At 34.1% G+C, this 12,305-nt stretch overlaps 1 protein-coding gene across 2 annotated transcripts; it reads right to left on the bottom strand.

Annotated features, from left to right (window-relative positions):
• Positions 1 to 983: 983 nt before the first annotated feature.
• Positions 984 to 4,494, bottom strand: LOC134232139 (PE-PGRS family protein PE_PGRS4-like). Of its 2 annotated transcripts, XM_062714096.1 has the most exons (4): positions 4,396 to 4,494; positions 1,764 to 2,826; positions 1,441 to 1,697; positions 984 to 1,066 (listed from the first exon to the last, which is right to left on the bottom strand). In XM_062714096.1, exons 2-3 carry the CDS (start codon positions 2,815 to 2,817, stop codon positions 1,456 to 1,458), a joined length of 1,296 nt encoding a protein of 431 aa, XP_062570080.1. In that variant the 5' UTR covers positions 2,818 to 2,826; positions 4,396 to 4,494; the 3' UTR covers positions 984 to 1,066; positions 1,441 to 1,455. The 2 variants fall into 2 exon arrangements, with proteins under 2 accessions (XP_062570080.1, XP_062570073.1); XM_062714089.1 differs by having other exon boundaries at positions 1,441 to 2,826.
• Positions 4,495 to 12,305: the final 7,811 nt, after the last annotated feature.

Below are 12,305 nucleotides of genomic sequence, written 5' to 3'. Positions count from 1 at the left end.
ACTAAAGAGTTCTGATTTTATTGTATTTTTCTGCAATTAGAGTACGCGATCTGCCCTTAGATTTATTGTTAGATTCTAATTCTAAATAATAGTTTTGTAAGATTATTACAAGTAAATGACACGCACCATACAGTGAAAATTAAATAGATAAGCTCAATATTGACTCCTTTATGCAATATATTTTTCTTAGTGCCCAAAAACATTTTGCACTTGTGTAGAGAAGGTCCTTAATACAATTTGTAATTGAAGGAGTTTTCGCCATATTCGATTGATTGTTCACTCACCATATCTGAGGACCCTTATATAAAACCGCTTCCTATCACTGTTCAGTGTAAACAGTTGTCATCGATGTAAACAGACGTGCTACACAGCAGTTGTTAGAGACAAAAAATAACCGTGTATATGTACGTTAGGAGAAAAAGATACCAATGACAGTTACGACAGTTGCATAGATCACTGCAGTGTACAATAATTCACGCATGATAAATGCAATAAAATGTAAACAAAGGTTATGTAAATTTCCAGAACGAATACAAGTCGCCATTTCACACCGATACCCCTCATAATATTATAATTCGGGAGGTGGTGTGCACATAATTTCTTGTTGCTAATAACTGCTGTCTAGCATGCGTTTGTTTTTACCCGCGACAACTGATTAAAACGAACAATGATAATCTAAAAATAGTTATAAATTTACATTTTTTTTTAAATTCAAAATTTGTCACATTTTTCACACAAATCACATTTTTATATGCATCTCGCACATCAAACGACAACTGCACGTTCAGCGATGTTCTGAGTCGAGACATGAGAGAGGTACATGTAGTTTATTCCTCGATCTGTTACGTGTTCAATTTTTATGTTAAATAACAATCTTTACTTTTGTGACATAGAGGATTTGTGTATTTATATAATGAGAATCATTCATTAATTTGCTGTTCTGTTGTTACATACGGATTGATGAATGAAGACACAAACAAGTGTTTGTCAGTGATGCATGATAATTTATTCAACCTCGGGCGTCTATATACAAATGTAAAATGAAATCTTTTTTTTTTACTTTGTCCTGAAAAAAAAAACAAATAGGAAAGTTAATTTTTCCTATAATAACAACAATAATCAATATATCTAGAATCCTATTTCTGATTTCAAAATTATGCAAATTAAAAACATAAATGTTGAATTGAAATTCATTTTTTTACATTGGGAAATGCATACATATACAAAGTAAAGACATGACGAATAAAATCTCTTTAAAATATATAAATATATTTCATGAACATCAGATACAGGTATATTTGTCCAAAAATATTATTTTGTTTAATTTTCGAAATTGTGCATATAATAAATATTATCTACCGTATATACTCGCCTATACATGCATCCCCCCACAAAAAAAAATTCCCGACGTATAGTCGGGTATATACGGTAACCAATTACCTTACACCGGACCGTCTAGAAGTATTGTTGAAATCTGCCTCCTCCACGAACCCCGTCCCCGTAAGTTGAGAATCCAATACCATATCCGGGGGAGGTGTACGTTCGTCTGACCGAGGTAACCCGTGGTCCGTAATAGGTCTGGGGAAGGCTGTACGATCTCCGGACGTAGTAAGAGGAGGGAAATCCTGTGGATCCCCTATAAACTGATGAGGAGCCGCCCCCGGGAATATAATCCCCTGAATCGATATAATCTAAGCCTGAACCACCGGAGCCACGAAGGTAATCTAAGCCTGAATCACCGGAGCCACGAAGGTAATCTAAACCTGAATCACCGGAGCCACGAAGGTAATCGAAGCTTGAACTGCCGGACAAAGATCCAAAGCCAGATTCACCTATGATAGGTCCGCCTCCGAGGAAATAGTCATCTGCGGCACCACTTCCAAATCTGGGTCCACTATCGTAATACCTCTCCCGGTATACCGAACTACCGCCACCAAGGTAAGGTCTATATTCGTCTATGTCTGAATATGGTCCTGGAAGATCCCTATAGGTAGAAGTGGATGACGAAGAGTAAGGTATGAGATTGGTTCTGGTAGATGTGGAAGTTCTTGTGACAACATCTGCCCCGGCGCCAAAATCTCCTGAAAGGCCGACTCCTGCTGACCCAAATCCAGGTCCGTCCAAATCTGAAAGACCCGCGGTTGCTGGTCCAAATCCAGGTCCGTCCAAACCTCCTGAAAGGCCACCACCACCAACTAGTTCTGAAGGGAGTGAAAAACCACCGGATCCATCTGGTCCAAGATCCCCTCCTGGTCCCACTGGCCCTACTCCTGCTCCGGGTCCATCCAGAGGTCCTAAATCGGATCCTGAATCTACTGGTATGGGTGCAATGGATGGACCACCTACGTCAACATCTCTGTATAATTCGTCATAACCAATACTTGGTCGAACACTGGAAGTAGAACTTCGGACAAAGGTTCTCCCTACATCACCTGGAAGATAATCAGGTCCAACTCCATCTGGGATATATCCCACGGGTCCAGCAGGTCCTACTGACCCGCCAGCACCACTGTATAACTCTTGGTATGTGAGACTTGATCCACCAGGTACCGCCGAACTTCTAATAAAGGTGCTGTCTAGCCCAGATCCAATAGGGGAATCTCCAAAGAATACCCCTCCTTGAGAGAGAGATGACCGCCTGATGTTAGCGATGTCGTACACTGAGTAAACTCGAATTCCCCTTGATCGGAGTATTCTGGCCACTAACTCAGAATACTGGTTCTGGTAGCCGGGGACAAACCTTGTACCAAGGTTAATAACTCTTGGAGGGTTACCCAGTGCCGACGCGGCAAGGAGAAGTAGCACACAGAACCGCATATTGGTCGTCTGAAATGATATTAAAAATATAACATTTTTGATTGATTGATTGATTGATTGTTTGATTGTATGATGTTTATCGTCCCCCTCGAGAATTTTTCACTCATATGGAGACGCCACCACTTGTCAGTGGAGAGCTGCAAATTTTTGTACTATGCTCGGTACTCAGGGCCATTGAGCAAGAAGGGATCTTTTTCGTGCCAGCACCTACTGCGACACGGGACCTCGATTTATATGGTCTCATCCGAAGGACCGGTCTCCACGTCCCACAGTGGGATTCGAACCCGCCACGTTAGGATCAACTCGTTAAATTACTTCTAGAACGGACGCTCTAACCACTGCGTCACCACGCCGGCGATTTTTTTTAATACGTTTTCCTATTATGTCACAAATGTAATTTAGTCCCACTATAACCCTGACTTCCGCATCGTGTGACATTACACTCTATGGCTTTCCTGCCATCTTGGGGCAAATATTCTGGTATGTCACCCTCGAGCCATGTGATATATGTATAATGTTATATGTAGTACAAAACATGTTGAAAAAATTCTTGTTCAAAGTTTTGGGTAAGGATCTTCGAAAGTGCACAGTGCAAAACGTGAGATATATATAAACAGAGATAGATATTGGTTACTTGACCTGTATTTTGAAACAAAAAAGTTTTAAAGGGCCAACAAATGTGAGAAGGGATGCCAAGATTTACTGAAGCCATGATGATTCATCATGTAGACAGCCGTACTCGTTAAGTTTTGTTAGAGAAACGATACAGTATGACGGCGCCAGTTGTGTATGATGAGTTAAATTTGATACTGAAACAGAGAATCTTCATCTTCAATTTTTATACCTTTCTTCAATCTCAATCTTAGTCGCCCGCGTGGTTCAGTGGTTAGAGCGTCTGCTGTAGAGTCAGAAGTAAGAATTAATCCTTACATCACGGGTTCGCATTCCACTGTGGGACGTGGAGACGGTCCTTTGGATGACACTGTATAAATCGAGGACCCGTGTCGCAGTAGGTGCTGGCACGAAAAAGATTCATCCCTGCTCAATGGCCCTAAGTGTCGAGTATAGGACAAAATATGCTGCTCTCCATCGGCAAGTAGTGGCGTTTCCATATGAGTGAAAAATTCTCGAGAGGGACGTTGAACAGCATACAAACAAACAAACATCAATCTTAATTTTTAGTTGAATCATATTTTTAGGTTAACGAGATATAGATTTTTTTTTAATTTTTTTTATCCTCTAAGGATTGATGCAAAAACTCTCAGTGTATATAATCCATTCATCCAAAGGTTTGATTGTATATCAGATTCAAGAATTTGTCCTAGGCTTTACTGTTTTATGCCAAGAAACCACTTATAAAAGTTATATATATTTTAAATGTTACACAGAAATCTATGAGGACAACAAATTGAGACTTCATCGCGGGAAAAAAAATACTTTTATTTTTCTAATGAAGGGTAGAGCAAATAATATGTGTGTTATTTTAGGAACACGCAAATTAAACCATAAAAGCATACTCGCTAAAAGTGAAAATAGAACAATTTTCGATTTAAAAAAAATGAAATAATTAAAACTTACCCGGTGCCCTCGAAAATGTGGGATTTCTCGCAGATGTGGACAAAAGATTTTGTTCTTTTGAAAAGGATTTTATATCGCAGCCACGCCCTCTTTCTGGTGACGAAAACGTCAATCATCAGATAGTTACCAATAGAATCGAGGCCTTTTATGTCCATGTTTATTCAAAACAATTTAAATGCATCGGCATTGTCAATTCTTAAAAAAAAAACTCGTTGTCAAATGCGCGATGACCCAAAGATAGTTAATAGAGAAATCCATTATCATGCCTTTTGGCTACAATGCACCAATGAGCAAAAGCCATTGTTACTTTATTTTCAAAGTACTGAGTCTTCATCAATTCATATAGCACTGAATCACTTTCAATTCAGGTAGAAGACGTAAAAGATTTCTTATCCTTCAATTTTGCTCATTAAAATTAATGAAAAGGGTTGATTCTTTTCCTTCATCATAATCCAAGTTTTTTTTATGAATGAAGGAAATGGACAATACGATTGATAGATAAACATTTATTTACATTTATCAACATAAGACCACTATCATATGCTATTGTCGTGTCCCATTTGGGTGACTAAGCTAATTTTTGAATTGCTGCAAATACTAGTAGTCATATTTCAGATTTTATTTGATATAAGATATGCTCTTCATATTTCAAACTGTGCTACTGAGTATGAATGACCTAAGATTTAAATTTCATGACTCTTGAAAAACTTAAAATGATGTGAACCAAAATGGGTCAGCTACCCTATAGTCTTCTTCTAATTTAGTAAGAATCACAAAAATATTAATAATATAGTATCATGCACTTATACATAACTTTTGTTTTTATGCCCCCGGATCGAAAGATCCCGGGGTATTTTGTTTTTGTCCTGTCTGTTTGTCTTTCTGTCTGTCTGTTGTCAACTTTAATCTAGCCCATAAATATTGAGTGGGTGGGGTTATGGATTTTATATTTCACAGCTGTATTCCTTGTGACAAGACCTTTCCATGAGTACCACCAAATTTGACCTCTTGACCTTGGAGTTTGACCTACTTGTACAAAAAATACCACACTTTAACCTTGGCCATAACTTTTGAACAGTCGAAACTAAGGCTTTCATCTTTCACATGTGTATTTATTGTGACAAGACCTTTTAACTGATATAAATATTTTTGACCTTGACTTAAGAGTTTGACCCACTTTTTAAAAACTTTACCCTTGCTCTTGACTTTTGAACAGTTAGAAATAGGGCTTTCAAATTTCACAGGTGTATTTATTGTTACAAGACCTTTTAACTGGTATAAATATTTTTGACCTCGACTTAAGAGTTTGATCCACTTTTTAAAAACTTTACCCTTGCTCTTGACTTTTGAACAGTTAGAAATAGGGCTTTCAAATTTCACAGGTGTATTCCTTGTAACAAGACCTTCCTTGGGATACCAACACTTTTGACCTTGACCTTTGGAGTTTAACATGCATTTGAGAGAATTCAACCCAAGCCATAAACTGCCATACGGGGGCATCATTGTTTCACAAATACATACTGTTTTATTATGCTTTAATAGGGACTTACGAGGGTTGTTAGAAAAGTTCGCGGACACATTGAATTACGGAAAATCTATTGTGTACTGTGAAGTATGACCTATATCTGAATGAATTCCTACATTTTGTTTATTGGTATGTAAAAAATCAGGTCCATATAATAAAATCTTGAAATTTTACAACTTTTTTTACTATGGGGTCATGGGATTCACGGAGCAATCATTTGACGTAAGCGACGTGACAACCAGATTTCAACCCGTTAAGCTTTGTCGCAGTTATATTTATAAATCTTTCATTTCTACTTTAAAATTGAATATCTATATCAAAACATGTTACTTTTCTACTATAATGTTTTTTTGTACTGATTCGTATATTATTGAGATCTTAAAAAAGAAAAAAAAAATCTATGCAGTTAATCGATCAGGTATGGAAACTATGCAAAACCATATAGGCGCAACGCAACTTCCATGCGATAAGGGGGTATTGAAATAACGATGGAGTTAATCATTCAAAATGTCGCCCCTTCCATTCTTATGAAGCTATAACCATTTGAAAACTTGTTCTTTGTATGTGTAGGAAATTCCCGGCAGCATCTTGAACATTTTAATCTCTTTTTAGACATTTTCCTGTCTGCACATATAATTTTTTTACATGTACGTAGTGCAGTGCTCCATGACGCTCAATGACGTTCTGATTTTTGGCTGTCTTTTTACGCGTTGATCATTTATAAACGGCTATAAAACAGTCATATACCATACAATTTAGTTCAAAATTTCTCACGGTGACGTTTTCTGCATTCTTTAGCGGCAGGTAAAATATCATAAATCTCTTTGCGCTACAATTGTGCAATTTTTAATTTTAATAAAGAGTCTTTGTGATGTAAACGTGCCAAAATGTAGCATGCTCCATGAAGCAAGTTTTATCAAAATAAAAATGCTGTATATTTTTCAATAATCACCCAAGAACATCAAATTCTTGTATATTTACTGGAAAAAAGGTAAAGTTCTTATCTGGAAAGTTTGACCGGTTTTGTGGAAATAGCGCTCTCACAATAGAACTTGTCCGCAAACTTTTCTAACACCCCTCGTAGGGCTGTTTCTCAGTCATTGTAGGGCTCTGTTAGCCCTTAGAAGTCACATCTGAAAATGATTTGATACTAGTACTTCACACTTCTTGAACTCACTTTGATAAAAGATAGGAAACCAACATGGATAGTATTTCTATTAAATTTTAGGATCGTTTCACAAAGGCCAATGTCTTTTCATAGTAGCAATAGAGAAAAAAAATGACTGCTTGCTATCTCGTTTCCATTGTGATCTAGAGGTATTGTGAGTACCGAGATCACTAAATTAAAATCCCCGCCTTCCATATGATTATAATGGCAAAAAATAATTAGGAGGTCGCATTTGCATTATGTATATAATAAAGATTCTGTGAAAGTCATTAAATTTTATTCAGTGGTACAGGGTTGCGGTAAGATGGGTACCATTCAATATCATAGAATGAATGGCAGTGTCCATGTTATGAAAACCCAAAATATGTGTCGGATCAAAAAATAAAAAAGAAGTTGCACAATGGCACTATGTAACAAAGATATTGTAAAATTCGCATTAAATTTCATTCTGTTGTATAAGTGGAGTTGCCGATAAGAGATGAGTACCCCAAAGCGTAACAGATGGAAGGACTGACGAACGGCCGGACATTCCTATCACTATATTCCAATCGTGGTTAAGGTCACTCTATTTGTATAGTGAAATTTTCTTTATTTTAAATACTTTAGATCAATGAATAAATCCACTTTCCCCTAGAAAATATGAGGGACTTGGTACTTAATCTAATATTTGCATTGTATTTTAGTCAGTTGTTCTAAATGACTTTGGTTTAGGTCCGTACCTCAAAGGTCACGGTCACTTGGCTATCAGGGTTAAAATTGAAACCAATTATTTAGGCCACAATTGATTAAAAAAAATTGGACACAAAATTTTATGAAATATATTTCTTGCTAAGAAGGTGCATCTTTTATTTGATTTCTGGTCAAAGCATATAGGGGAAGGTCACAGCAGAATTTAAAATAAACTCTCTTTTGGTCCAAGTCATTAACATGTAGTCAGATGCGCTCTGTTTTTTATGAATAATGAATGCTCCACTTTCCGGTTTCATCTCGTTTTAATTGAAAGTAGTTTATTTGAATGAATTATTGAAGATGGGCGGGGTTACATGTAACCTGAATTTTAAGTAGACGTTAAGATTTACATATTTCCCTTCACAAAACGAGTACCAACTTGAACTTCCCCATTGAAAATTAACCCATTTATCATCCTTTATTACGTGTAAGTACATACATGTAAATGATCAATGGGCATGCTGTTATTTGAAAAAGACAGGATAATGAAAAATGAACAATGATGTCTTTCGTACAGTTCAGGAACATTTGCATAATATGTGCTCAGCATTTGAAATTTGAATGATAGGCCGGAAGTCGTACTTCTTAACCCACATCTTATCAACCATACACCCCTTGAACTTTTTCACTTTCATAATTATTTATTTTTTCATACATCATGTGCATACATTATCATTTAAGTGATTTTTTCAAGAATTTTATCAAGATTAAAAAAATACGCTCATACAGATTGAAATATTTGTATCCTAAAATGTAAGATGATTGCTTTTATAATTAAGATACGTGTATCTATGTAGTTGTATGATAATATCAATATACATGTAGCATCTTAAAAATCAGATGCAATTAATTCATTTAATCAAAAGCAGTTTTTGCTAACAGTGGTTGTTTCCAATGTTCTTTATAAGACAACTCCTAATTTCAAACGGGAAACGTTCCATTTATTGAATTCCAACGGTATGATAATCAAGATTTTGTTTTAAAAAATCTCTTTTTTCGTACATTACAGACATATAAGTTTCAATCTATCGGATTTGATCACATGTGTTCAAACGTGCTGTCATATTCTGTGAATGATTTGATACTTCGTGGAATCTCATTATATGCCCGAAGTTAAAATTCGAATTATTCCATTCAGAAGAAACCGTTCTTGCATTATGCAGCAAAAAATCAGCATGTTAATTTACATTTGCTTATATTTGCATTTCCATTTGTTTTTGTTACAATGGAGTGATGTTTATTCATCCTAGAACATGTTTTGTTACAAAATTAATAAAAGAAAGGTGTACGTGATTTAAAAACTTAGCCAGTCTTATTTCAAATGACATGTTCGCCTTTTTCTCTAATCCATCATTTTACAACTTGTGATATGTCTATATATGTATATTTCACGGAACTTTGCTTAAATTAAAGAAGTAATAAAACTAAAGTTTTGTTTTAGCCAATCAGGAAGTGGGCAATAAGAGTTTATCAGAATATTTTGCAGGTTGTAAAATTCGCTTATATTTCCCTCTCGATGTGAGCAAAAGAGGAGAAATTTAAAACTGGACTAATTCAAAAGAATTGTTTCTTAAATACGAAATGTAATGTTTTTGGCGAAGTTAGATTTTGATCAAATTGTTTTCAAAAGTAAACGAGCGAAAATAACCATTCATACAGTACTTGTATCAGTCTCATGTAACATGGCAGGAAAATAAATTGTTACTTATTCTTATGTGTAATCATGTGTGTTTATTGTTTGATCTCTTTTCAATAAGAAACATTGATAAAGAGAAATAAGATTGCAATAATCGGTCAAAATAAGTAAGCATTCCGTTCTATAAAGCCATTATTTTCACTACATTGTTTATGTCGTGTGATGTTTACTAATTAGGAATCTTAAAACAAATTACGCCACTTTGTCAACTGTGTACAAAGCAAATTCACTGGTTCAAGTACTTGACTAAAAATATACCGTGTTTAGTTTCTAAATTTGTAGACATCTTAGCTTGCCATGACCTGACATAGGTTTCATTGATTTTCAATGATAAAATGTAATATTCTTGATATATAAGTATGTCTTTTTATGATTTTTTTCAAGTATTACCAAAAGTGTCATTTTCTGAATAAGCACCATAAATGATAATATATGTTCTTACAGAAATAGTAAAGAAAATCAAAATGTAGAGGAATTCTTTTATACAGTAGCTCAAAGTTTCAGAAATCTTCAAGTTGTTTAACAGACTAGATACCACATCACTAAAATAAAAACATGTACGTCATAAGATGGTAATAGGTTGCATGGCTTTTAAAATTATCTTACTTTTTTTTTCTTTTCTTTCAAATTGAATTTTTTTGTAAAATCTGAAAGTGCCAATGTTTTTTTCTCTACTACTTGGACTAATATGCATTTCTTATCGAGATTTATGAATATGCATATCAAACTCAAAACGAGATAATGATGTAGACGAATATCCATTAGAACTTATATAAAGCTGATGTTGATTTTCTAAGTTAAACGCATACATCCCAAAGATAGCTAGGTTTTGGTTCAAAATGTCCAGATTATATGCAAAGGGGTTAGGATGGGACCATATATACGAAGAGATGTTTTATCAAATAATCAAGGCTATGAATGATTTTTGAATGTATATGCAGAAATCATTATGTTAATGTCGTTACATGATGTATAAGTATATATAAATTAATTTCGGTTAATGGAATTGCATGTTCATTTATTAATAAATAAATGACGAAGCAATCAGATTTGTTAAATGAATAAAGAAAAGCAACAAATAAATGGTTAGACTTCCGGCACAAAAAATAATTGTTTTTTTAAGTTATTTTGATATTTCACATTACAGATAGGAATAATCTTCTGTCAAGTTAAGTTTCCTCACATTCTCTTGGAAATCATCCATTCAACGTGACAACGGTACTTTCACAATGATGAAAATCATTGAGATTAAATGAATAGTACAATAATTTTATTTATTGACAAATAGCTTTTAAAATGATTCAAATACTGACATTAGACAAGCAATCATTACAATTTTGAAAATCAAATTGATAATGCAATACATGTAAAACTTTTATCTAATCAGTTCTTATAAATACATCTTATTTCAACTCTCAAATCTATAATCACAAGAAATTGACAATCTTTTGTTTAAAGGTAAATAGATTAATCAACAAGAAATAAACTTTTACTGAAAAATTCAGCTTTTAAAATCTCTCTCTCTCTTTCTCTCTCTCTCTCTCTCTCTCTCTCTCTGATTTTTCTTTATTATTTCATTTTATTAACCGGTCAGTTCCTCTGCCATTTTAGAATTTTATACTATTAAAATGCAAATGGGTATAAATAAAGCTCAATATATGATATATGTATAATATGACATACAGTAATTTAGTTTTGTCAAGAAACCTGCCGTGTGATGGTATGAAACGTGGCAAAGTACATAAATCATTTCGCTCGAATAGATATAGTAAGTAATAATGAATATTTATCAGGCCTGTAGGTGGAGTTCACTAATACAAAAATGCTTTTTAGATAATTGTAGAAACACACAAGGGGGTGGGAGTGATTTTAAGGACCTTCATATATACAAGTACTATTTATCATTTTAAAAGATATTTAAAATAATCAACATGATCAATGAAGTTATACATTTAGGGGTCATTTGTTTGCAATAATGGCATTTTACTGTCCAATATATGCAAACTCTTAAGGCTGTAACGGTATAAAGGCATTCAAGTTAACAACTTGTAGCATATAAAGAATGTGATGTCAATTTTCTCTCTCCCACAAGCAAAATAAATTATATTTTATCATGCAATATAATCATGTCTACATACAAATTATTCTATGATTATTAGTATTGTTTACCGCCGAGTCGGCAATTTTTCAGTCATCTTTCGGCGATCAAATTACCAAAATTTAACAGAATTTGATTTATACATTTTTTTTTCATTTGACATTATACATGAATAATGCAAAATATTTTTTTACTGACTTCAAACTTACTAATGTTAACATGAAAGTTAACTACATGCAAATTATTTTTGAATTACTTAAATATGCTGATAAACTATATTGTTAGCATGCAACATAGTAATATGTTTGTATGCGACTTATTTACATGTACTCCTATGTTTAATCAAGTGTTTCATTGTTTGATCACTTTTCTATAAGACCATTGATAAAGAGAGATTGTGATTGTACTAATCGGTCAACATAAGTTAGACGTCCGTTCTACAAAGCCATTGTTTTACTACATTCTTTATGTTGTATTTTGTGATGTTTACTGATAACGACTCTCTAGATAAATCACAACAGTGATTTCAATTCAAACATGTCAAAGGCTCAAGTTATTTCTAAAATTACACTGTGTTCAGTTTTCTACTTTTGCAGACATCTTAGATTATCCTGATCTGACAATGCTCGAATTTATTTGATTTTCAGAGACATAAATGTTATATCCCACAAATCCTTCTTTAAACATATTGATT

Source organism: Saccostrea cucullata, unplaced genomic scaffold (assembly GCF_032062105.1).
Source record: "Saccostrea cucullata isolate Sc308-1 unplaced genomic scaffold, CSIRO_AGI_Scuc_v1 ctg5197, whole genome shotgun sequence".
Classification (NCBI taxonomy): domain Eukaryota; kingdom Metazoa; phylum Mollusca; class Bivalvia; order Ostreida; family Ostreidae; genus Saccostrea; species Saccostrea cuccullata.
Note: the sequence above shows the minus strand (reverse complement) of the source record. Positions and strands in the feature narration are given on the sequence as shown.